Genomic DNA, 26,605 nt, shown 5'->3' on the forward strand with positions numbered 1-26,605 from the left:
TCTTGCCACCTCCTTAATATCTTCTGCTTCTGTTAGGTCCATACCATTTCTGTCCTTTATTGAGCCCATCTTTGCATGAAATGTTCCCTTGGTATCTCTAATTTTCTTGAAGAGATCTCTAGTCTATCTTATTCTGTTGTTTTCCTCTATTTCTTTGCACTGATCGCTAAGGAAGGCTTTCTTGCTATTTTTTGGAACTCTGCATTCAGATTCTTATATCTTTCCTTTTCTCCTTTGCTTTTCACTTCTATTCTTTTGTAAGGCCTCCCCAGACAGCCATTTTGCTTTTTTGCATTTTTCCAGATGGATGGTCTTTATCCCTGTCTCCTGTACAGTGTCACAAACCTCCATCCATAGTTCATCAGGCACTCTGTCTGTCAGATCTAGTCCCTTAAATCTATTTCTCACTTCCACTGTATAATCATAAGGGATTTGATGTAGGTCCTACCTGAATAGTCTAGTGGTTTTCCCTCCCTTCTTCAATTTAAGTACGAATTTGGCAATAAGGAGTTCATGATCTGAGCCACAGTCAGCTCCCAGTCTTGTTTTTGCTGACTTTATAGAGCTTCTCTATCTTTGGCTGCAAAGAATATAATCAGTCTGATTTCGGTGTTGACCATCTGGTGATGTCCATGTGTAGAGTCTTCTCTTGTGTTATTGAAGCGGGTGTTTGCTATGACCAGTGCAATCTGTTGGCAAAACTCTATCAGCCTTTGCCCTGCTTCATTCCGTATTCCAAGGCCAAATTTGCCTGTAAGTCCAGGTGTTTCTTGACTTCCTACTTTTGCATTCCAGTCCCCTATAATGAAAAGGACATCTTTTTTGGGTGTTAGTTCCAAAAGGTCTTGTAGGTCTTCATAGAACCATTCAACTTCAGCTTCTTCAGCATTACTGGTTAGGGCATAGACTTGAATTACTGTGATACTGAATGGTTTTCCTTGGAAACAAACAGAGATCATTCTGTCATTTTTGAGATTGCATCCAAGTACTGCATTTCGGACTCTTTTGTTGACCATGATGGCTACTCCATTTCTTCTAAGGGATTCTTGCCCACAGTAGTAGATATAATGGTCATCTGAGTTAAATTCACCCATTCCAGTCCATTTTAGTTCGCTGATTCCTAGAATATCAACATTCACTCTTGCCATCTCCTGTTTGACCACTTCCAGTTTGCCTTGATTCATGGACCTAACATTCCAGGTTCATATGCAGTACTGCTCTTTACAACACAGGACCTTGCTTCTATCACCAGTCACATCCTCAACTGGGTATTGTTTTTGCTTTGGCTCCCTCCCCCAATTGCACTCATCTCACACGCTAGTAAAGTAATGCTCAAAATTCTCCAAACCAGGCTTCAGCAATACATGAACCGTGAACTTTCAGATGTTCAAGCTGGTTTTAGAAAAGGCAGAGGAACTAGAAATCAAATTGCCAGAATCCGCTGGATCATCGAAAAAGCAAGAGAGTTCCTGAAAAACATCTATTTCTTCTTTAGTGACTATGTCAAAGCCTTTGACTGTGTGGATCACAATAATCTGTGGAAAATTCTGAGAGAGATGGGAATACCAGACCACCTGACCTGCCTCTTCAGAAACCTGTATGCAGGTCAAGAAGCAACAGTTAGAACTGGACATGGATCAACAGACTGGTTCCAAATAGGAAAAGGAGTACGTCAAGGCTGTGTATTGCCACCCTGCTTATTTAACTTATATGCAGAGTACATCATGAGAAAAGCTGGGCTGGGAGAAGCACAAGCTAGAATCAAGATTGCCAGGAAAAATATCAGTAGTTGGACACGACTGAGTGGCTTCACTTTCACTTTTCACTTCATGCATTGGAGAAGGAAATGGAAACCCACTCCAGTGTTTTTGCCTGGAGAATCCCAGGGACGGGAGAGCCTGGTGGGCTGCCGCCTATGGGGTTGCACAGAGTCAGACACGACTGAAGTGACTTAGCAGCAGCAGCATGCAGACGCCACTACCCAATGGCAGAAAGTGAAGAGGAACTAAAAAGCCTCTTGATGAAAATGAAAGAGGAGAGTGAAAAGGTTGGCTCTAAGCTCAACATTCAGAAAACTAAGGTAATGGCATCTGGTCCCATCACTTCATGAGAAATAGATGGAGAAACAGTGGAAACAGTGTCAGACTTTATTTTGGGGGGCTCCAAATTTACTGCAGATGGTGATGCAGCCATGAAATTAAAAGACGCTTACTCCTTGGAAGGAAAGTTATGACCAACCTAGATAGCATATTGAAAGCAGAGACATTACTTTGTCAGCAAAAGTCCATCTACTCAAGGCTATGGTTTTTCCAGTAGTCATGTATGGATGTGAGAGTTGGACTGTGAAAAAAGCTGAGCACTGAAGAATTGATGCTTTTGAACTGTGGTGTTGGAGAAGACTCTTGAGAGTCCCTTGGACTGCAAGGAGATGCAACCAGTCCATTCTAAAGGAGATCAGTCCTTGGTGTTCTTTGGAAGGAATGATGCCAGAGCTGAAACTCCAGTACTTTGGCCACTTCATGCGAAGAGTTGACTCATTGGAAAAGACTCTGATGCTGGGAGGGATTGGGGACAGGAGGTGAAGGGGACGACAGAGGATGAGATGGCTGGATGGCATCATGGACTCGATGTTCATGAGTCTGAGTGAACTCCAGGAGATGGTGATGAACAGGGAGGCCTGGCGTGCTGCAATTCATGGGGTCGCAAAGAGTCGGACATGACTGATCGACTGAACTGAACTGAACTGAATATCCTGATTTTAGAAACAGTGAAAGTTAGGTACTTAGCACAGTGTCTGCCATATAATAGGCACTCAGTAAACACACTGAACGATTTAATAAAAGAACTATCTGTTAAGTATGACATTAGGTTACAGCCAGGAAATATAGTCAGTCAAAATGAGGAAGGCAATGTGTGCCATACTAATAAATCCAGAAGTAAAGGCCAAAACCATCTAGGTTTTGTTTGAAAGCTAGTGCTAGGATTTTTGTGCATGAATGTAATTTCTCTTTAATTTTTTGAAGCCAAGTTTTATAGCATTTTATATTTGTATAGTTTTTTAGAATCTTAGAGATGGAAAGGATCTGAGAGATTAGTTTGCCAAAATCCGTTATTTTACAGATGAGAGCACTTAAACTGAGGGACATGCTAGACACTGATAGAAGCAGGACTAAAATTCAATTTTTAGTCACTTGGAATTTGCCTGGTATAAAATATTTTCTGTGATATATTCTGAAATTTCACAGGAGATAGCACTCTTTAGTTCCTTAAAGTACAACCAAATTTCTTCCATATTCAAACACTGTTGATAAACAAAATTGACACTTTTGTCCCTTTCTGAAAGACAAGGGAAGGGAAACAAAAGAAAGAAGTCAAGAGCATTTCACAGGTAAAGGTTATCTTTTTCTGAATTGTGATATCTGTAGTAGTATTCTGACTTTATGAAAAACAGTATGATGTTCAGAAATTTACCAAACTTAATTTCCTATCTCTTTGGAATCTAACAAATCTAAGTGTCTGTGATGTATATGTGTGCACATGCACACACATATGCCCACACACACATACTATTATATATCTTAGACTGACTTGTTTTTGATGTACTTCTTTAAGAAATACAATAGTGAAATAAGACCATGTCTTTCACTCATTGCATATTGGCTGAAGCCACAAACCCAAAGGAAGTTGCCCTGGAGAGCACTTTGCTTTGTAAAGATGGCAAAGATATTCAGGGCACCAGTGTTTTCAAGTTGAACTTCCTTGTTGAAATTCACTTCACAAAAGAAAATAAGTTTGTTGTTTAATACAGTAATAAAATTACTAGAAAATATTCAGTGATAGAAATATTACTAAATATTACTCAATTATATGTAAAGGCAGAAATTTTAGAGTATTTAATTTCTTTATTTTGTAACTGTTAGTGGTCTTGAGTTTTCAGTCTCTTGTCTGGAAAACAAGCTCTCAAACTGAAATTGTGCTGGAGGAAAAAGAACAAACTTTTGGCAGGTAATATCCCTGGAATGTCTTTTTGTAAATTTTTAAATCAAAGTTTCTAATTAAATTGTTTTCTACAAGTTTTGCTCTGCTACAGTTTCAGATTCTTTTAATTCTGAAGAACTCTATCAAATTAGTTATAATAGTTTTGATGTGGTGGAGAAAAGCAATTCCAATTACCAATAACAATGCTGACATTTCTGTTTTAAACAGTATTTAGTAATAGGTAGAGCAGTAATTTTCAAACATCTTAGACCGCAACCTAGAATAAGCAGTATATTTTACGTTGTAATCCAGTTTACAAGAACACATATTAAAAAAAAATAGTTTCCTGAAATAATACTATTTCTAGTGATATGCTCTGATATTTTCTTTTATTCTATTCTATTTCATTTGAAAAACTTCTAATCTATGTTAATTTTTACATCACCTAACAGGACACAACAATAATTTGAAAGACATGGACCAAGAGGTTTTTAGTGGAAGGAGCAACATTTACTCTTTCCTTTAATACTAAAGAGTATGGAATTTTACTCCCTTCTAGTTAGGAAGAATATTCATTTTGTTTCAATATTATTATATTAACTTTTTTTTTACTGTTTAAAGTAAAATTTTTTAACATTGTTTTCTTAAAAAAACTTTACTCTCTGTTTCTACATTTTACTGACATTATCCTGACTCACAGTTTTATTTCTTTGTGGCTAATAAATAACGTATACAAATTATATAAGCCTATATTTATATAGATACAGATAAATATGAAATCATGTACAGTATGTTATGTCACAGAAGGTGTGTTGATTGTGCCCGTGTTCTGGATGATTGTGTTCTCCACTGAGATAGGAGATGGAATAAGCTAGTAGGAGGAGTGTTATTAAAAGATCAGAAGCAGAACCCTTGGGTTCTAATTTTAGACATGCAATGTGAGACAGTGACAGTTTCTTCTCTGATCTAAGTTTCTATTCCTTAAATGAGAGAATTGATATAAAGTATTTCAAGATAGAGGCTAATTCTAAAGTGCCACGGTTCTAAGTAAATGATTGTTTATTTAAACCAAAGAGAGTTAGTATTATGCTAGTAACAGTACTAGTGGCTTGTATTTGGTAAAAGAGTAACTGTTTTCACTAATTATATATTAATATCTAAAATATTAATATCCTTTTGGATTCATAAGAGGACACTTAAATAAACATCAGTGTATGGATTCGTACAAGTGGCATAGTCTAATACATTCTGATAATTATGATCATTAGCCATAATTAATATTATATGTAAATGCATCTGAAAACATAATTTTTCTGTGTTGCTATGCATCTTAGTCTGTTCAGGCTACAATAACATAGATTGAGTGCCTTATAGACAACAGAAATTTATTTCCCATAGTTCTAGAATCTGGGAAGTCCAAGGGCAAGGTGCTGACAGATTGGTGTCTGGTATGAATCTACTTCCTGATTTGTATTTGGCCGTTTTCTCTCTGTACTCACATGGGGAAAGGGGCAAGAGAGCTTTGTGGAGTCTCTTTTATGAGATACTAATCCCCCTCATGAGCACTACATGCTATCATTTAATTACCTCCCAAAGGCTCCACCTCCTAATACTAATCATATGGGAGTTAGGATTTCAATATATTGATTTTAGGGGTGCCATGTACCTTGTCTATAGTATTTTAAGTTTAATGTCTCTTTAATAGATTTTGATGAGTTTTTGAGGAACTAATAATCATAAATTATATCCACATCCCTTTCTATGTATTAGAAGTAAAGAATGTTTCTTGAATAAATGTGGTCCGTGTTTGCATTTGACTTTATGTTCTGAAATAGCAGCCGAGCCTGGAGTGCTCAGCTGACCCAGAAGACAGCCTTGCAGGAGACCTGCACCTGAGCAAGTCAGTTAGAGTCTTCATTAGCTCTAGTTTCTCATACAGGTAGAAGTAAGGTAAAGTAGGTATTAGGTACTGAGTTTAGAGTTAAACTTGGAAAGTAGTCCTGCTTTTTCAAGATAAGTTGGAAAAGAAGAAAAAGTTATTTCAGGTTGATTATATTTAGGTAAGTTTTCTATTATGTTAACATCAGCTCGTAGAGGAATCAGCTCCTTTCCCTGTTTATGACTCTCAGATGCCTCAGTTCTTGAAGCAACGTGGAGAAAGGACTTTGGGGTGAATGTTTTTATTCATTGTACTACAGAGATGACTGTGCCAAAACAGTAGAATTCAGGGGCTATGTACTTCATGATTTGAAATATTCCAAGCAGGTGTATGAATGAAATGTCATTATAGTTTTTAAAAAAAATGAAAGATTATGTAGCCATCTGTCCTTGGGAACTCCTTTCTGGTTGTATAATGTAGTTTCTAAAAGAGGTAGGGTATACCGATCGAGAGAAATATCCATCATATCGATTTTTTTTAATTCTCAAGTGACCTACAAAGTATGTGAATGCTTACAAGAAATCGCACTGTTCTAGCAAGATCCTAACAAGTCTACCCTAACTGCAATTTTAAGTCTGAGAGCAGAGTTGGCATTAATGCTTATGCCAAAAAATAGTCAGGCCACGTTAGTGTTTCTGATTATACGTGTGTTTAATATACTCACTGCTCCAACATATTTTACTTCTAAATCAGGGTCAAATATATTTATCCCAAAGCAGTTCCAGTGTAACCTAATCTAACTTCATTCTAAATGTGTTTGCTTTCTTACTGTGTGGTCTTGATAATTTTTTGTTACTAATAATAGCTAATTATCCCCATAATTAAGATGAATTTATTTATGTAAAAAAGTTTTTATTGTTCTTCACTATGTATCAGGCATAGAGGATACAGCAGTTAATAAAAAAGGCAGTTTCTATCCTCAGAGAGCATTCATTCCAGTCGGTGAGATAAATAATAAAGGAGTAAATATATTGTGTGTGGCAGCTACAACTTGTGGGTCTTAAACAACGTAGTTGACTGAGGGCCCCTTACTCTGGGTTGACTGAGTTCTCCTTACTCTTCCATCACTGCATTCGTGCTGAGTCTGCCTTTCACAGTGTGCTCCCAGCCAGTGAGTAACCATGACAGTGACCCTAAGGCAGACATGTTGCTGAGAAACGCTGGACCTCTTATGCAGGTGACGTTGGCGCTCAGATCTTCCAGCAACCTTGCTGAATTTTCCCCGGACTCTCAGGCAGTCTAGAACATATCCATATACTTCCACCTGAGGTCCCTTGGGTCTCTCCCAGCCTTTCTTTGACCTGTCTCCCCATTTTCCTAATAAAATTGTTACAGATTTAACTGCATCTTGGCTTCTGATTCTCAGAGGACCCAGACTAATACATTATGTTAGGAAGTAATAAGGGTTATAAAGAAAAACAAAAGCACAATAAGGGGTTATATGTGTGCTTTCTTAAGTAAGGGTGGTCAGGGAAGGTCTTAAGCAGAAGTGGCCTGTGAAACAGAAATAGTTGGACAAAATTCCAGAGTAAAGTAAATTGCTTGAGATTATATTATTAATTAGTGATAAATCACCAAATAGCTGACACATTTAAATGCAACTGCTGTTTTATATGCAGTTTATAAGTAAATGATAAAGAAAATGAGAGTATCTATTTAGGTGACAGTTCATATTAGACAATCGGTATACATAGAGCGAAACTGCTTCGGAAGGAGTGAGGAGAAAGCTCTACAAACCATAGAATAATGCAATTATTTCTTTTCAACCTACTTCATTCTGGCATTCGTTTCTTCCCCCTGTTCTTTTATTTTACTAGTGCTGCAGCTTCTATACCAATTCTTCTATACCAAATCAGCAGAAAATTTACCTTTTTTCTTTCTGACTTTTTCCGGTTCTGTTTCCTGAACTGTCTCCATCTCCTACACTGCCTAAGTTGTTGAAATATGTTTCAAAATATTACACAATCCAGAATAATAACCACATTCATTTTGAATCTGAACTATAACCTCTTAGAAATAGCTCCCCCACCACCTGCTCTTTGCCCATATGCATCAAATCTTCCTGTTGAAATCACATTACATTGAGAAGTCAGGGGAGGTTTGTATCCTGAGTTGAAATCTAGTTCTTTCATTTAAGGAATTTAAATAGGGTCACACCTTTTTTTAATCTAATAATACATCATCTTCAGCTATTGAAATTCTTATACAATTTTACAATTTTGCTTTTTTCTTAGCTCTGAAAAGTTCAACTTTTTAAAGCATTATAATTTTCTAAAAATCCCTTTGTGTATTTGTGAAGTGCTTTGATCAGTTAGTTTGAAATATATTCCCCTTGCTTGTTCTTTTGGCAAAAACCTGGCATTCTTCCACCTTTCATAGAAAGTAAACTGCCCTTCTTCCTACAGAATAGGGCATGTGGAGGTGGAAAGTATTTTTCATAAGAAAAGGGGCATTCAGAGTAATACTTAGCTAAGCTTAATAAAAAGCAGTTGTGACTGAGAAATTGCAATGATGTCATGTAAGTTTTATCTTGCATAAGCAGCAGAGTGAGGAAATTCCAGAATTAATAAGTCTTCTGGTACAGCTGTGCCCTGAGTTGGAAAGTTCAGGATGTACTTTTCACTCTCACTGACTGGACGTTTTGCTCCACATCAGCCTTTGTGAAAGTAATTGGCTCTCTCCATTTCCAAGCTGCTAAAACATTTATAAATGAGTCTATTTAGAAAATGTGAAATTTTTAGTGGATGTAGTAAGTGATCATGTTGACTAAAAATTATTTTCCATATTTACCTTGATTTAATAATAACCAATAATTAGTTACTTTAAATTATCAAGTCCTTTCAAATATTGAGTTAAGAAATGGAGAAATGATTGAAGGGAGCAAAGAGTTAAAAGCCAAGAATGAGCACTGGTCTAGTTGTTAATGTAGCTCTAGTATTATCCAGAAAGCAGCTGACCAACTGATCAACAAGAAATTGGCTAAATAAAATAGATATAATTTTATGACCCAGAATTCTGTTGAACAGTATAATACAAATTCTTCTAAAGTTTTGAAAAGTAGAAAATATTTTCATTTAAATGAATGTGTTTGGTGTGTTATTACACTAGATTTCATTCAGCCTTATGGGTATTAGTGTTCTGTATTTCTGTCCTCTTTATTTCCTCTTCTTTCAAGAGGGGGAAAAAAAAGATTACATGAACAGTCCATGGAATTACAAAAAGAGTTGGACATAACAACAACAAAAATTCATAATTAAGCATGTATATTGCTTGTTTGAAAATCTGAAAGTTTAGCTTTTTATGATTATGAGTACCTGAATGACTTTAATGGATGACTCTAAAATTACTCAATTTATAGATATATTTTCGCAAAGTTAATATGTTGGAGATTTTTATTATTTTTTCTAGTAATAAAATAATTTTAAGGTTGAAGTTATTTCTGAAGGAGAAGTTATGAATTATAAGTTCTTAGAGCATATGTTTTAGATTCAGACTCACCAAGTTCTTCCACTTTGGAGCTAGTATTAAGCTAGTCACTCTAGTTCCCTGAGGCTCACTTTTCCAGCACAAAATGGAGATTATTTATAATACAGTTCTCACAGGATAATCACAAAAATAAAATGATGTTAAAAATACAGGGAACTCCCTAGCAGTCCAGTGGTTAGTACAAGGTTCTTTCACTGTGACGGGCTGGCTTCAGTCCCTAGTTGGGAACTAAGATCCTGCAAATCTGTGTGGTATGGTACAGCCAAAATAAATAAATATATTTTAAAATACACATTAACTAGCCTTTATTAGGCTTTTTTTTTTTTTTTTCAAAATACCCACTACACCATTAAGTAGTGAGTATAGTGCCTGGCATTTAGTAGTCCATCAGCAAATGTTATTTTTATTCATTTTCTTTTAACTTTTTTAACCTTTTTTTCTCTTCTGTTTCATTTTCCATCTGTACAAATGTGGGTGGAAAAAAATGCCACAGTCTTTTGCTGTTCTGAAAAGGCTATCATATTTCTTCAGACTTAAAAAGATTTAGCTGCTTTTCAGGTCATTGAAAAACCCATTCAAAATTCCTTTCAAATTCTAATTGTGTAGCAACCAGAGTGTGAAATTTGGCATTTCTAAAGGTGTCAGACAGCTGAATTCGAATTAATAGACACTTCCCAGGAAAGGAAGAAATACAATAGTGAGCAGAGAGTTATTCCATTATTTTCTAACCAATTAAAAAAAATACTATAAAAAGTTAAAATTTTCCTTTATAAAATGGAGAATACTGTTCTATAGCTAACATAGTTAATTGCTGGTCCCCTTTTGGTGATTGTCAGAGTGGTGAGCCTGAGCATAGAGTTTAACTACTTTGAGATAATTATAATAACAATATAATTTCAGTGTAATGAAAAATAGCATGTTGAATTGCTAATAAAGAACTAAACCATTTCATCAAAATACATAATAGAATAGGACTAATTCTTTTTCTTTTTTAAAAGATTAAATTAAAAAAAGCATGAAGGTTCTCTGATATCTAGAGTTTATTACAGATGCCAACACTGTTATTTTAAAACAGGTAAACGGGGAATTCCCTGGCAGTCCAATGGTTAGGAATCTGTGCTTTCTCTGCCAAGGGCCCAGTTTCAATCTCTGGTCAGAGAACTAAGATCCCACAAGCTTGCTTGGTGTGGCCAAAAAAAAAAATAATAATAATAAGTGAAATGAGTAAACACCAAAATATAAAGCTAAAATATCTTAAAGATATATTTTAAATAAAACAAATTCCCTAAAATGATAATATGTTTAAGATATATTGATATTGTTCCTTTCTAGAGATTGCATTTCTCATATGCATTTTTTTTTTAATTTCTCTGCTTTCAAGATTGAAGATCATCAAAACAACTGTTGCAGGAAGGGGGACCCCTTCCAGGGCCCGAAACTGGACTCTTGTCTAACACTCAGGAATGAATTGTCCGAGGAGACACATGTGCTGACCAAGCAAGAGATTTTATTGGGAAAGGGCACCCGGATGGAGAGCAGTAGGGTAAGGGAACCCAAGAGAACAGCTCTGCCACATGGCTCGCAGTCTAGGGTTTTATGGTGATGGGATTAATATCCTGGTGATCTTTGGCCAATCATTCTAATTCAGAGTCTTTCCTGGTGGCACATGCATCACTCAGCCAAGATGGATGTTAGCCAGAGGGATTTTGGGAAGTGGATGGACACGCGGTGTCTCCTTTCGACCTTTCCTGAACTCTTCTGGTTGGTGGTGGCTTATTAGTTCGTATTCCTTATCAGGATCTCGTCATAAACCAAGTCATGCAAATGGTTACTATGGTGCCTGGCCAGGGTGGGTGACATGCACCACCAGGAAAGACTCTGAATTAGAATGATTGGCCAAAGACCACCCAGAAACTAATCCCATCACCATAAAACCCTAGACTGCAGAGCTGTTCTGGGTTCCCTTACCCTACTGCTCTCCATCCGGGTGCCCTTTCCCAATAAAATCTCTTGCTCGGTCAGCACATGTGTCTCCTCCGACAATTCATTTCCGAGTGTTAGACAAGAGCCCATTTTCGGGCCCTGGGAAGGGTCCCCCTTCCTGCAACACAACCACCAATTTCAGCATTAAAGTCAAAGAAAGAAAGAAAGTGAAGTCACTCAGTCGTGTCCGACTCTGTGACCCTGTGGACTGTAGCCCGCCAGGCTCCTCTGTCCATGGGATTCTCCAGGCAAGTACTGGAGTGGGTTGCCATTTCCTTCTCCAGGGGATCTTCCCAACCCAGGGATCGAACTTGGTTCTCCTGCATTGCAGGGAGATGCTTTATCCTCTGAGCCACCAGGGAATCCTATAAAGCCTACGGTACCCAGTATTCCCAGGTTGTCTCCCATCCAAGTACTAAACAGGCCCAACCCTGCTTAGCTTCCGAGATCAGACGAGATTGGACGCGTTCAGGATTACATACTTTTATAAATATGCGATGTTGCTACATGGCATTTTCATTACTCTGTTGTGTACTTTCCTTCCAGTCTCCTAAATTTAATCTGGTAGATAGTTTTCTGTGTATGAGACATTTATTCTCTGATATAAACATCTACCACAGAACTTTTAACTGAATTGAAATGGGAAGAATTAGTATTTATTTCTTTCCAACTCCATGTTGTATATTCAATCATATTTTAAAATATACCTATAACTTTATATTAGAGTCTTTTATACTAATATTTTCATATATTTATGATGGAAATGTGCTGTATTACATTCAAATGCTCTTGTCTTCTTCCATTTCTTGCTTTTGTTTTATGGCATATACTCCCTAGAGCTTAAGGATTTGAGCAGAATTTAAAGATTCAGCAGAGAAAGCTGCTAATTCAAATTACACACTTGCTTTCTCCTTCATATTCATACTTATTTATATGTCTATTAGCATGTATCTTGTTATTACTCTTCTAAAAATGTATTCATAAAGTTGAACCTAAACGACACACAACATTAGGATTTGCAGAACTTGAATTCCAAGTTTACCTTGGTCATGAAAACTACAATAGTATGACGTTCTTTGAGTCATTTTCTCTGCATATTGTTGATTTAATACTAGACAACAATAATAACCCAATTGAACTCTGGAGACTGTCATCTGGAATAATTATATGATGATTCAAAGCATGTTGAAAAATACAAGGCAGTTTCAAAGTTCTAAGAAATTTGAAATTTTAAGAAAGACTATTGAAAAGACTTCATCTAAACAAGTTATTTTATCATGGAAGCTTGTCAGAAAAGAAGAACCCAACCCTTTTCTCCATCAATAATGCTTGTATATCAACTTCTATAGCTTTCACCCCTAAAATAAAACTCTGAATTAATCTAAATATTTTGCCCTGTATTTTGATTCTAGATCCATCTAAAAACTTTATTCAGGAATAGCTTATATTAAAGGCAACAAAGATGAAACCCTTTGTTGTCAGTAACTTTTCTGGACTTTCCCAATGTGGAGACCGGATTGTTTAACCAAGCTGTAACAAGATTATGAGTAAAGACAAGTGAGTTAAAAGTTTTTGTTTTTGTTTTTTTTAATAAGATTTTGAATTGTTTATTAGATTTTGATCTGAGATTGAAATTAAATGCCATAAAAGGAAAATTGCTAAATTGCCATTAAATTATTGCTACTAATGAAGAGTGTTAGTGGCTTTGCCAGTGAGTAGAATAATAATACAGCAACATTTATATTCAGAGGTTTTTGTCGAGCATACAACTTTCTTTTATAGGTCTTCTGATTCTGGTATGGTGTTATCCTCTGTAGGTTCAGTTGTTATAACTATAGGAATATTCTCAGATATCCATCCCTTTGGAGTCCTATTAAAGGACCGTCTGCCAGAAAGAGGATTGGCAAAGGCCATGAACCTGGGATCTGTTAGAAGTAGTAGGTCAAAATCTGGAACCTTGAATTTAACCATTTTTGATGCTTTTTCAAAACCTCCAAATGGGGTGGCAACTCTGTGAGGAGTGAAAAGAAAAAGAATAAATTAATATTCAAATTTATTTGCCAGAAAATAGAAAACAATTTAATGCATGATCTTATGGGGCATGTTGTCGTGTTACAGTCTTACTAGGGTTTCAATTTTTGGCCTCTGAAATAAGTGTTTCCGTTCAAGGACCATGCCTTTATGATAAAACAGATATTTGATAATGAATTTGTGTAAAGACCTTTTGTATGTACGCTTAGTTTTGGACTGAACTATTCTGTTCCCTGGATGCTGAGTCATCACAAACATTTCTTGCCTTCCTGCCTTTGCTAACAATGTTACACTTGTTTATTTCCTCTGGGGGAGGAAAAAAAAAAAGGTATTTCCTCTGTGCCTCCTTTCCACCTGTATATGTCCTGTGGCCTTTAAATTTTAACTTCCCCCTCCATCCCTGGGTCGGGAAGATCCCTTGGAGAAGGAAATGGCAACCCACTCCAGTACTCTTGCCTGGAGAATCCCATGGAGGGAGGAGCCTGGTAGGCTACAATCCATGGGGTCGCAAAGAGTCAGACACGACTGAGTGACTTCACTTCACTTCACTTCACTTCACTACCCCAAGCCCTCACTCCCTTTCTTAACCAAATTCCTATAGCATTGATTGTTTGATGTTAGTCTTATAGTGCATCTGTTAATAATATGGCATTTGGTATTGTCAGCTTCTATTTTTCAGAATATGATTTGGTTTCAGTCATCTGTGAATTATAAATTCTTTGAGGATAAGAAATATATCTTTGCATTTTTCTAGCTGTGCCTCAAAAACATCGAAATCCTTCTACTCATCTGAAGAAAGTCCACCTTCCTTATCTTGGCATTCAAGATGTCATGTAACAGTCTAGCTTTCTTTGATTCAGCCATTAATTATTCATCCAGTGCCAGGCACATTTCTAAATGCTGGACATATGGCAGTGAGCAATGTAGTCAGAGTGTAAGGTTTTATATTTCTAGTGAAAGAGATAGACAAAAAATAAACATGTAAGTTAATTATACTTCAATAAAAATAATGATTTTTAGCTTTTAATAAAATTTTTAATAAAACACTAAACATACAGACAAACATTCAGTAATAAGAGCTATGAGAAATTTAAAATAGGGTGATACAATAGAGCATAACTAAATGACTAGATAGGGAGAAAAGTCTTCTCTGAAGAGGTGACATTTAAACTGCCATCTGAAGGTCAGAAGTTAGCCATGGGCAATATAACAGAAGCACTTCAGCATTTCAGATAGAGTAGCTAATACAAAGAATCTAAGGCAGAAATAATGTTGACCTTTTCAGAAATGAAAGAAAGGCTATGTTGCTAGACAGGTAAGTGAGCAGGATGGTAGAAGGGAGAGAGGACAGAGGGGTAGATTGTGTGGAATTTTGTCCAATAAAGAACATGGATTTCATTCTAAGTGTGAAGGGAACCCATTGAAAACTTAAAAAGGTCAGTTTTCATTCCATTCCCAAAGGCAATGCCAAAGAATGTTCAAACTACTGCACAATTGCACTCATCTCACACGCTAGTAAAGTAATGCTCAAAATTCTCCAAGCCAGGCTTTAATAGTACATGAACCGTGAACTTCCAGATGTTCAAGCTGGATTTAGAAAAGACAGAGGAACCAGAGATCAAATTGCCAACACTCGCTGGATCATAGAAAAATAGAGAATCCCAGAAAAATATCTAATTCTGTTTCATTGACTACGCTAAAGCCTTTGACTGTGTGGATCACAACAAACTGTGGAAAATTCTTAAAGAGATGGGAATACCAGACCACCTGACCTGCCTCCTGAGAAATCAGTATGCAGATCAAGAAACAACAGTTAGAACCAGATACGGAACAACAGACTGGTTCCACACTGGGAAAGGAGTACATCAAGGCTGTATACTGTCACCTTGCTTATGTAACTTCTCTGCATAGTACATCATGAGAAACGCTGGGCTGGAGGAAGCACAGCCCAAATCAAGATTTCTGGGAGAAATATCAGTAATCTCAGATATGCAGATGACACCAGCCTTATGGCAGAAAGCGAAGAGAAACTAAGCCTCTTGCTGAAGGTGAAAGAGGAGAGTAGAAATGCTGGCTTAAAACTCAGCATTCAAAAAACGAAGATCGTGGCATCTGGTCCCATCACTTCAAGGCAAATAGATGGGGAAACAATGGAAACGGTGACAGACTTTATTTTCTTGGGCTCCAAAATCACTGCAGATGATGACTGCAGCCATGAAATTAAAAGATGCTTGCTCCTTGGAAGAAAAACTATGACCAACCCGGACAGCATATTTAAAAGCTGAGACATTTCTTTGCTAACAAAGGTCCATCTAGTTAAAGCTTTGGTTTTTCCAGTAGTCATGTATGGATGTGAGAGTTGGACTGTAAAGAAGGCTGAGCACCAAAGAATTGATGCTTTTGAACTGTGGTGTTGGAGAAGACTCTTGAAAATCCCTTGGACTGCAAGAAGATCAAATCAGTCAATCCTCAAGGAAATCAGTCCTGAATATTCATTGCAGGACAGATGCTAAAGCTGAAGGTCCAATACTTTGGCTACCTGATGCTCCAATACTTTGGCCACTTGATGCGAAGAGCCGACTAATTAGAAAAAGACCCTGATGCTGGGAATGATTGAAGTCAGGAACAGAAGGGAATAACAAGAGACGAGATGCTTGGATGGCATCACCAAAACTTAATGGATGTGAGTTTGAGCAATCTCCAAGAGATGGTGAAAGACAGGGAATCCTGGCATGCTGCAATCCATGGGGTCACAAAGAATTGGATAAGACTGAGCAACTGAACAACAAAAACAGGAGTAGTATAGCTTGAGAAAATTTTAATAAAGATTACTCTGGCACCTGTTACTGTGTGAACAAGTATAGGTGGACAAGAATGAAAGAAGAGGAGATATGGTACCAATTCAGGTGAGAAATGATGGTAGCTTAGATTTCAGGTGTTTTCCTTGAAGAAGTGGGTGGTTTCAGGATGTGTTCTACAGGTAGGGTCAACAGGATATGCAGACAGATTGGATGAAAATTGTGAGGGAAATGTAAAAATCAATGATTAGTCCATGGTTTAGAGTTTCAGTAGCTCGCTGGTAGAAGGCAAGGAGAAACAGGTTTGGTATGTGTGTGTGTGGAAAAAAATGACTTTGACATCGTAGTGGAAAGGTCAGTCCTGCTAATTTTACCCTATACACTTTGTTTAGTCTTTGTTCCAGTCAAACTGATAACTTCTTGCTCTTCACCTTTTTGGAGAAGGAAATGGCAACCCACTCCAGTGTTCTTGCCTGGAGAATCCCAGGGACAAAGGAGCCTGATGGGCTGCCATCTATCAGCTTGCACAGAGGCAGACACGACTGAAGCGACTTAGCAGCAGCAGCAGCTTCTCCCTGTGCTCTCCAACGTCATTGCGTTTACACACTCATTTTTCTCTGCCTGGAGTGCTCTGACCATCATTACTGACATTTCTAAATCCCCTTTAAGTTTTAAGTATGTTCTTTAAGTAATTTATACTTAAGTAGGAAATGGCAGCCCACTCCAGTACTGTTGCCTGGAAAATCCCATGGAAGGAGGAGCCTGGTAGGCTATAGTCTATGGGGTCGCAAAGAGTCAGACACGACTGAGCGACTTCACTTCACATTTGATATTTAATTTTATTCTTGAAGCTTTCCCTGATCTCCCACAGCCAGAACTAAACTCTTTCTCCCCTGTTTCCATGAACTCTATTTTTACCTCCCTGTAACCTCATTTTCCATCTTTCATTATATTCAATAGTCTGTCTGCCTAATTTCTTATCAGACTACACTCCAAGAGGACTGGAATTCTCTCTGATATATCTTTATACCTTGCTCAATATACATAACTGTTTAATGTATTTTGCCTAGACGATCCTCATAAACATTTGGACAATGGAATTGGCAGGACTATAAATTCTCCAGTATTGTGGAGATCATTTTAAAGCCTAGAAGAGATCTGATTTTCTTTGAAGCTCAATCACCTGTGATCTTTCTTGAATATCTTAATTTCTGGATGATAATAGTAAGGGACTATGGAGTCTAGTAAAGAGGAAATGGATGATGGACTTTGAAAAATGAGATGGCTTTGATGTGTGGACCTGAAGCATGATTGAAATAAATAATAAATGAAAAAAAAGATAAAATGTGGTAGTGAGATGCTTGAAATTTAGATTTTGAAGATGATGCAGATATTGGTCGGCTTCCCTGGTAGCTCAGTGGTAAAGAATCTGCCTGCAATGCAGGAGACCCGGGTTCGATCCCTGGGGTGGGAAGATCCCCTGGAGGAGGGTCTGGCAATCTACTCCAGTACTCTTGCCTGGAGAATTCCATGGACAGAGGAGCCTGGTGGGCTATAGTCCATGAAGTCACACAGAGACATGACTTGAAGTGACTAAGCAGCAGCAATAGCATAGATATTGGTAATGGCAAACTTTAAGGAAAGTCAATAGTGACTAAGATGGGATTGAGAGAGAGATCCTTTAAAGCAATACAGTCAAGGACTTAAAAGGGCTGAGAGTTCAGTGAATCATTTAAGCCACCAAAAAGTGATGACAGGAATAGTCCTTGGGAAAAAGACTGAGAGCCAGATAAAATCTTCAGTGTCCACAGGGTAGATAGGTGACCTCAAAGATGGCTATAGCACATGTAACTGTGTCATATATTGGATTGGCCAAAAATTTCTCTCCTCTAGGGTTTCCATAAGATGTTACAGAAAAACCTGAAAGAATGCAGGTTTTGGCCAATGCAGTAGTAGTATAGAATCTCATGTCTTGCTATGTGTGGTTAGTTGCTCAGTTGTGTCCGACTTGTTGCAACCCCTTGGACTGCAGCATGCCAGGCTCCTCTGTCCATGGGGATTCTCCAGCCAAAAATACTGGAGTGGGTTGCCATGCCCTGCTCCAGGGGATCTTCCCAACCTAGGGATCAAACCCCTGTCTTCCACATTCCAGGCAAATTCTTTACCATAAGTGAAAGTGTCAGTCACTCAGTCGTGTCTGCTCTTTTCTATCCCATGGACTGTAGCCCACCAGGCTACTCTGTCCATGGAATTCTCCAGGCAAGAATACTGGAGTGGGTAGCTATTCCATTATCCAGGGGATCTTCCTGAGCTGGGGACTGAACCAGGATCTCCTGCATTGCAGGCAGATTCTTTGAGCCACCAGGGAAGTTCTCATGTCTTATTGGCCCATAATTTTCTTGTCTTCTAGTTTTTTTTTTTTTCCTGAAGAACAGTATGTTTTACTTTCTGTTGCATCTTTTCTCAAGATGGCTGGCCTCTTACAATATTTCCCCAAATCGCTGTGGAAAATATGGATAACAACAGATCAGTGAGTAATGCAGTAACCTCAGTCTAATGCAGGATTTCAGCAATCATAGCAGTAGAGTCTTTCATGTCCAGGGCCTAAAACCATTACTCTGGGGGTGAGAGAGATTGGTTAGGAAAAGAACTTTAAGAATTCAAATGATTAGCCAGGTGCTTTGTGATCGTTAAACTTCAGAAGGCATAGTAATAATGAAAGCTAGTATTTATCAACAGTGCTGTGCACCTGCTCTGTTAGTGTGGAAATCACCTTGTGATCTTGTTAAGCTACAGATGCTAATTCAGTCAATCTAGTATGTGTCCTGAGAGTCTTCATTTCTAACCAGTTCCCAGGTGATGCCAGCACAACTGGTCTCACCACACTTTGAGTACCAAGGCTTTACATGATTGTCTCATTAAATTCTCAAAACAACTATTTGAGTTGATTATCTTTCTATCCCCTTTTAATAGATGAAACTGAAACACAAACAGTTAAATGAGTTACCCAATGTCACCCACCTAATAAGGTATAGCATCAGAATTTAAACCCAGGTATTCAGACTCACTGAAGCCTGCTCTTCTATACTACCATTTGTTGTACCCCTTGGACATAATTCTTAAGGAGTATTGGGCCTTCTGAGATTGTTTCTAAGTAGAGAAGTATATTGAGGACTCACATCTGTGATATAAGTGAGTGATTTAATGTCCCACATTTTGTCATTTGGTTTAGTGGATTGAAGAGTCATTAAGAGTCAAATTTGACTTTTACTGCATAAGTGAAACTTCATATTCTTGGATGTTCAAGATGTCCAAGACAATGTTTTGTCATTTTGGAAGTTTACCATTATAAGCCTATAATTAGTTTATTTGTTGGTTCATTCATTTACTCATATAAAAAAGTTGCATGTGTGTGTGCTCAGTTGCTTCAGTCGTGTCTGACTCTTTGCAACACTGTGGACTATAGCCCGCCAGGCTCCTCTGTCCATGGGATTCTCCAGGCACAAATACTGGAGTGGGTTGCCATTTCCTCCTCCAGGGGATCTTCCTGACCCAGAGATCAAACCCCCATATCCTGTGTCTTCTGCATTGACAAGCAAGTTCTTTACCACTAGCGCTACCTGGGAAGCCCGATTATATCTAGACACTCTGCTATATGCTATGAATTCAAAGATGGAAAGATTGTAGTAGGTCTTAATTTCAATGAACTCACAAACAAGAAAAGAGAGGAATATAAGCGGAGCGTGGGGGAACACATCATGGACTAAGATACTTATTTTAAGGGAACATTTTCCTGAATACAGAGGAACTTAAAGTAAAATTTAGAGCCTGGGATCTGATCTAAACACTTTTGTAGGGCACAGTGCAAAATGAAAACTCGGGACTCTTTGTTTAAAACTTGTTAGGCATTTCAGACATTAAAGCAAAAGTTTAAATCAGCTATGGCCTTCTTAATTGTGGGGCCCCCTGCAATTGCACAAGCCACACATCCAAGGGAGTATAAGAGTATATTGTTATCCATTAGATACAATAGGCTGGAGTTGAATATTATCAGATTTAGGGTGAATTTGGTCAGTTAACCTTGTAATTGGAGAAGGCAATGGCACCCCCACTCCAGTACTCTTGCCTGGAAAATCCCATGGATGGAGGAGCCTGGTAAGCTGCAGTCCATGGGGTTGCTAAGAGTCAGACACGACTGAGCGACTTCACTTTCACTTTTCACTTTCATGCATTGGAGCAGGAAATGGCAACCCACTCCAGTGTTCTTGCCTGGAGAATCCCAGGGACAGAGGAGTGGTGGGCTTCTGTCTATCGGGACTGACGCGACTTAGCAGCAGCAACCTTGTATTTATTTATTCCAAAAATCACTTTTATTCTTATATTTATTTTGTCTGAATTAAATGAAGAAAGAAATGTTCTTCTGCCACTGAAATCCAATATTTGAGTTTGGTATTTAGTGCATTAGCTTTTCCCTTTTCATTCAGTATGTTTTGTTTTTCCCTCTTAATTTTTGGGTCACTTTCTTTTGTAAATGAAAACATTCCCGTCCATTTCATCACCCATCTCCTACCTCCTACCACTTATCCAGTGAAAGATTGTTGTTTCAAAAGGAGAATTTTCTTTCTTTGGCACGATTTGAGACTGTATCCTGTTTGTTTAAATTTTTATTGCCTTTGGACACAAAGTAAACTTTTTAACAGAAATGTTAAGCATTCAAAGTGTGAGACTGTAAGATTTTTAAGATCTCTGAAAATAGTTTCAAGTTTTATTCAGTTAGAAAAGCAAAAAATTCCACTGAAAGATTTGGAATATTCTACTAAAAAATAACTGTGCATCTCTGTAATTCCCATAATATAATTTCTTTGAACACAGATCTGACTTAAAATGATTTTTTACAGTTTGTCATCTATGTAGTGACTAACAAGATTGTTTGGAGCAACACATAAACTAATATCAACCTTCACATTAGAAATCAATATTAAAATTGGTTTTCAAAATGTTGGAGATGATCTTATAACAGTGATAGTTTGTGATTCATAGCCTTCGTTTTTATACAAAAAATGTACCATATTAGTAATACTGCAAAAATGAGTCTTTGCCTAGGCAGAGATACTATATATTGCTTGTAGTTTTTCGGGGGTTTTTTTTTTCCCTACCAGGGGATTCAGTTCTCCATACTGATAAAACAGCCTTTGTATTGCATGCTGAAGTGTCATCCAGGGTAATTGAATTACCTGTTAAAGCTCCTGTAATCAGGCAATTCTGCCTTTCCTTCAGGCTTGAAAAATTTAGGGTATAAAGCTTCTAAAAGCTCCGGATCATTGCTAATGGCCTGTTCCCAGGGCGACTGGTAGTACTTAGGGACAGCTGTGGTGTTGAATCTTTCAGGAGGAATTTCCTTCAGTGGTCCAGAATATCCTTTGGAAAAATATTGCAAGAATAAGTAAACACAGAGTATCTGAGAGTTACTAAATTCCACCTAGCATTTTACCATGTTTAATTTTTCATGCAGGGGTAAATTTATGAAGAATGCATTCTTTTTTGGAGAGGGCAATGACACCCCACTCCAGTACTCTTGGCCTGGGAAATTCCATGGACGGAGGAGCCTGGTAGGCTGCAGTCCATGGAGTCGCTAAGAGTTGGACACAACTGAGTGACTTCACTTTCACTTTTCACTTTCATGCATTGGAGAAGGAAATGGCAACCCACTCCAGTGTTCTTGCCTGGAGAATCCCAGGGACAGAGGAGTGGTGGGCTTCCGTCTATGGGGTCGCACAGAGTCGGACACGACTGACACAACTTAGCAGCAGCAGCAGCATTCTTCTTATGATCTCTCAGAAAAGAGTAGTCTGACAGCATTAGACATTTTTAACTCTCATTAACTTTATGGAATTTTCAAAAGAAACCACTTAGTGTTTCATTTTACCAAATTATACAGTTAGTTTCTTCCTTGACTATCATAGTACATATTTGTTCAGTGAAACTATTAATTGTGCACCTTACATTAATTTATACTAGGCCTTATATACCACAGTTACTGCATTAATTTAGAAACTAGGTTCTGCGGAAATAGCAATAAAGACAGATCTCCCTCCCCTGGGAGCTGATTCTTTATAGGTAATGTTCAGCTGTTGACTATCTAAAATTGCTGCATGCTTACATGTGGCTAAGTTGCTTCAAGTCGTGTCTGACTCTTTGGACCTCAGCCCTCCAGACTCCTCTGTCCATGGAATTCTTTAGGCAAGAATACTAGAATGGGTTGCCATGCCTTCCTCCAGGGCATCTTGTGACCCAGGGATCAAACCCACAACTCTTATGCCTCTGCATTGGCAGGCAGGTTTTTGTTGTTGTTTTTTGTTTAACCACTACTGCCAACTGGGAAGCCCATTTTTTTTTTTTTTTTTTTGTCCTTGCATGTGGGATCTTAGTCCCCGACCAAGGATCGAACCAGCGCCTGCTGCTTTGGAAGTGCGGAGTCTTAACTACTAGACTGTCAGGGAAGTTTCAGGAATACTGGAGTGGGTAGCCCTTCCCTTCTCCAGGGGAATCTTCCCAACCCAGGGATTGAACCCAGATCTCCCACATTGCAGATGGAGAGTGGCCTGTCAAATGTTCAAGCTTCGAAATGGTGAAGTAGCTTGTCTCCACTGTCTTCGTCAGGCCCTTCTTATTCCCTGATGTGCCTATCCTTTGTTTACTTCGTTCCTGAGGATTTCTAACCTAACGTTTCTGCTTCCAGTCTTATCTTCTCAATTTATTCTTCTCACATGAGCTAGAAGTTTTCTGTATCATTTAAAAATCACACAATTCCTGGCATAACTGTGAAACCATTTTCACATACGTTAAGTGACATTCTTCAGGTCTTCAAAGGCAGAACTGTTTACTTTCCAGCTACACTACCTTACTGCCTAGTTATCTCTTTTACATAGTTCTCTCTTCTATCCTATCAGAACCTCTGTTATGCAGTCACTCCTACTTTTAGGTTTCCGTGATGCTCTTTTCCTTCTCTAAAATATTTTCTCTTTTATTATGTTAAACCATGCCTGACCTTTCTATACACTAAGAATTAGTTTCTCAAAAACTCTTGATAATTCCACCAATAGGCAACTATCTGTTTGTAGTAATTTAATTTTCTTCTGATTGTCTCTAGGATCAAATGGCAGTCTCTTCAGTAGGCTGCTTTACTCTGCTTAGGAAGTTTAATTTATATATTTGGCTTTAATTGTGACCTACATATTGATGATTCTAAGGTTTGTTTTTTTATCTTGATGCTCTTCTATTCAGCCACCTATTACATTCATCCAAATTACTATTCCCCTGACATCCTTTATAATCTGTCTAGACCTACATGCAGCTGTTTTCCGATACATTCTGCTTCTTTCTGTATATTGATCATCTTAGCAAATGTTATTACTATTCTTATATGTCTAAGACAGACGCACTGTCCTAAACAATCTTTCATTCCCACAACAAATCACTAAGTATTACCAGTTATACTTAAGGATTTCTTAAATAAGCTTCTCAACTTTGCAGTTTCTGACTCACCATGGGCACCTACTTAAAATGTTGATAATGGATTCTTCCTTCCAGAGACAGGAGGTCTCAGATATGGCTTACATATTTAATGCAAGTGATTTGCAAACAGAACACTGGGAAGTAACTGTTCAAGCAAATTCTCTCTTTCCTTCTCATTTCCATACCTGGTTCAGGCCCTGTACATATCTTGCCTGGGCTTTCATAGTAACCTTTGCTAAATTCGGATAATCTATACTTTGTACTCTGAATTTGTTGTACTTTTCAACTCATCAACCAAGAAGGAAGGATCCATTACTCTTGCTTCATTGCAAGCCATCTGATAACCTTGAAACTCTCCCTTTTTTTAGTCTATATTACAGACATGCCCTAATATTTAATAATTGAATATTTAAACTTTAAGAAGCTATATGAATTTATACTTCCAAAATTTCTCTCTATATATATATATATATTAGAATATATGTATGTGTTTGTGTGTAAATATACATAGATTGTTCCCAATAGTAAATAAAATATACATATGATATTGAAGTTTGTATGGCAGAGAGAAAATGAGACTACAAATATAGCATGGACATTCATCCTGTGTCCCTGTCTATGAATTCCTTGAGGGTAGAACTTTTTTATTCTTTTTGAAGTTTCATAGTTTATAGTCAGTTTAGTTGCTCGGTCATGTCCGACTCTTAGTGGCCCCATGGACTGCAGCATGCCAGGCTTCCCTGTCCATCACCAGCTCCTGGAGCTTGCTCAAATTTATGTCCCTCAAGTTGGTGATACCATCCAACCATCTCATCCTCTGTCATCCTCTTCTTCTCCTGCTGTCAATCTTTCCCAGCATCCCTTTGCATCAGGTGGCCAAAGTATTGGAGATTCAGCTTTAGCATCAGCCCTTCCAATGAATATTCAGGACTGATTTTCCTTGAGGATTGACTGATTTGATCTCCTTGCTGTCCAAGGGGCTCTCAAGAGTCTTCTTCAACAAAACGGTTCAAAAGCATCAATTCTTCAGCTCCCAGCCTTCTTTATGGTCCATCTCTCACATCCATACATGGCTACTGAAAAAGCCATAGCTTTGACTAGATGTGCCTTTGTCAGCAAAGTAATGTCTCTGCTTTTCAATATGCTGTCTAGGTTGGTCATAACTTCTCTTTCAAGGAGCAAGCGTCTTTTAATTTTATGGCTGCAGTCACCATATGCAGTAATTTCAGAGCCCAAGAAAATAAAGTCTGCCACTGTTTCCACTGTTTCCCCATCTATTTGCCATGAAGTGATGGGCCTGGATGCCATGATCTTAGTTTTTTAATGTTAAGTTTTAAGCCAGCTTTTTCACTTTCCTCTTTCACCTTCACCAGGAGGCTCTTTAGTTCCTCTTTGCTTTTTGCCATAAGGGTGTTGGCATCTGCATATTGGAGGTTATTGATATTTCTCCTGGCAATCTTGATTCCGGCTTATGCTTCATCCAGCCTGGCATTTCACATGATGTACTCTGCATATAAATTTAATAGGCAGAATGACAGTATACAGCTTTGATGTACTCCTTTCTCAATTTTGAACCAGTCTGCGGTTCCATGTCCAGTTCTAACTTGGTTCTTGACCAGCATACAGATTTCTCAGGAAGCAGGTAAGGGGATTTGGTATGCCCATCTCTTTAAGAATTTTCCACAGTTTGTTATGATCTACACAAAGGCTTTAGAGGAGTCAATGGAGCAGAAGTAGATGTTTTTCTGTAATTGTCTTTTCTATGATCCAGCAAATGTTGCCAATTTGATCTCTGGTTCCTCTGCCTTTTCTAAATCCAACTTGACCATCTGGAAGTTCTTGGTTCATGTACTGTTGAAGCCGAGCTTGAAGAATTTTGAGCATTTCTTTGCTAGCGTGTAAATTGAGAGCATTTGTGCAGGAGTTTGAACATTCTTTGGAATCACCTCTTTTGGGGGAATGGAGCAAAAACTGACCTTTTCCAACCCTGTAGCCACTGCTGAGTTTTCCAAATTTGCTGGCATATTGAGTGCAGCACCTAACAGCTTCATCTTTTAGAATTTGAAATAGGTCAGCTGGAATTCCATCACCTCTAGTAGTTTTGTTCGTAGTGATGCTTCCTAATGCCCACTTGACTTCACACTCCAGGATGCCTGGCTCTAGGTAAGTGATCACACCATTGATTCATAATAATCAGTGGTTATTGATGCATAATAAAACTTTTAACTTAGTAATGGAAGTACCATCTTGAATCAACATAAACTTTTCTATATGTCTTCTCTTCCTATTAAAAAACCTTACCATTCCACACATTAGATAGCAGGAGGTTACAGTATAGTGGTTGGAGCTAAAAGAAAATATATATAGTCTATTATGTATTAGAATCGCTCAGTTGTGTCCGACTCTTTGCGACCCCATGGACAGTAGCCTGCACCAGGCTCCTCCGTCCATAGGATTTTCTAGGCAAGAGTACTGGAGTGGGTTGCCATTTCCTTCTCCATGGAATCTTCCCGACCTAGGAATTGAACCCGGGTCTCCCACATTGATAGACACTTTACCGTCTGAGCCACCAGGGGACCTATTATGTATTAGGTATATAAAGATGGGTAAGGAAAGGAAAAATTTTAACTCAGTATTTTATTGTATATTAGGGACTATACTCACATTCTCACATTTAATTTTTCACAACAACCATGTGCAGTGAGATTTATTTTCTTTATTTTACAGATTGAAGAAACAGACTCAAAGACATTTATTTTCCTTCTCAGCACAGTAGTAAAGTGGGCATGGATGAAAGGATCCAGCAGCTTTTTAGCTGCTGTCCACAGTGGTGATGGAACTTACTTTTGCCTTGCCTGATCACAAATTATGGGGG

General features: G+C 38.0%; 1 protein-coding gene and 1 long non-coding RNA gene across 4 annotated transcripts in view; one reads left to right on the forward strand and one right to left on the reverse strand.

Annotated features, from left to right (window-relative positions):
* LOC120861681 overlaps positions 1-26,605 on the forward strand; it is a 68,037-nt gene that overhangs the window by 11,697 nt on the left and 29,735 nt on the right. The gene's annotated exons all lie outside the window — the stretch shown is intronic.
* MYOZ2 (myozenin 2) overlaps positions 12,949-26,605 on the reverse strand; it is a 37,329-nt gene continuing 23,672 nt past the window's right edge. For both annotated transcript variants that reach the window (XM_040237385.1, XM_040237386.1), the window contains 2 exons: positions 21,450-21,633; positions 12,949-13,397 (listed from right to left, as the gene is read on the reverse strand). In XM_040237385.1, coding sequence (XP_040093319.1) covers positions 13,163-13,397; positions 21,450-21,633 — 419 coding nt within the window. In that variant the 3' untranslated portion in view covers positions 12,949-13,162. The remainder of the gene's footprint in view (positions 13,398-21,449; positions 21,634-26,605) is intronic.

Source organism: Oryx dammah, unplaced genomic scaffold (assembly GCF_014754425.2).
Source record: "Oryx dammah isolate SB20612 unplaced genomic scaffold, SCBI_Odam_1.1 HiC_scaffold_3, whole genome shotgun sequence".
In the NCBI taxonomy this organism is placed as follows: Eukaryota; Metazoa; Chordata; class Mammalia; order Artiodactyla; family Bovidae; genus Oryx; species Oryx dammah.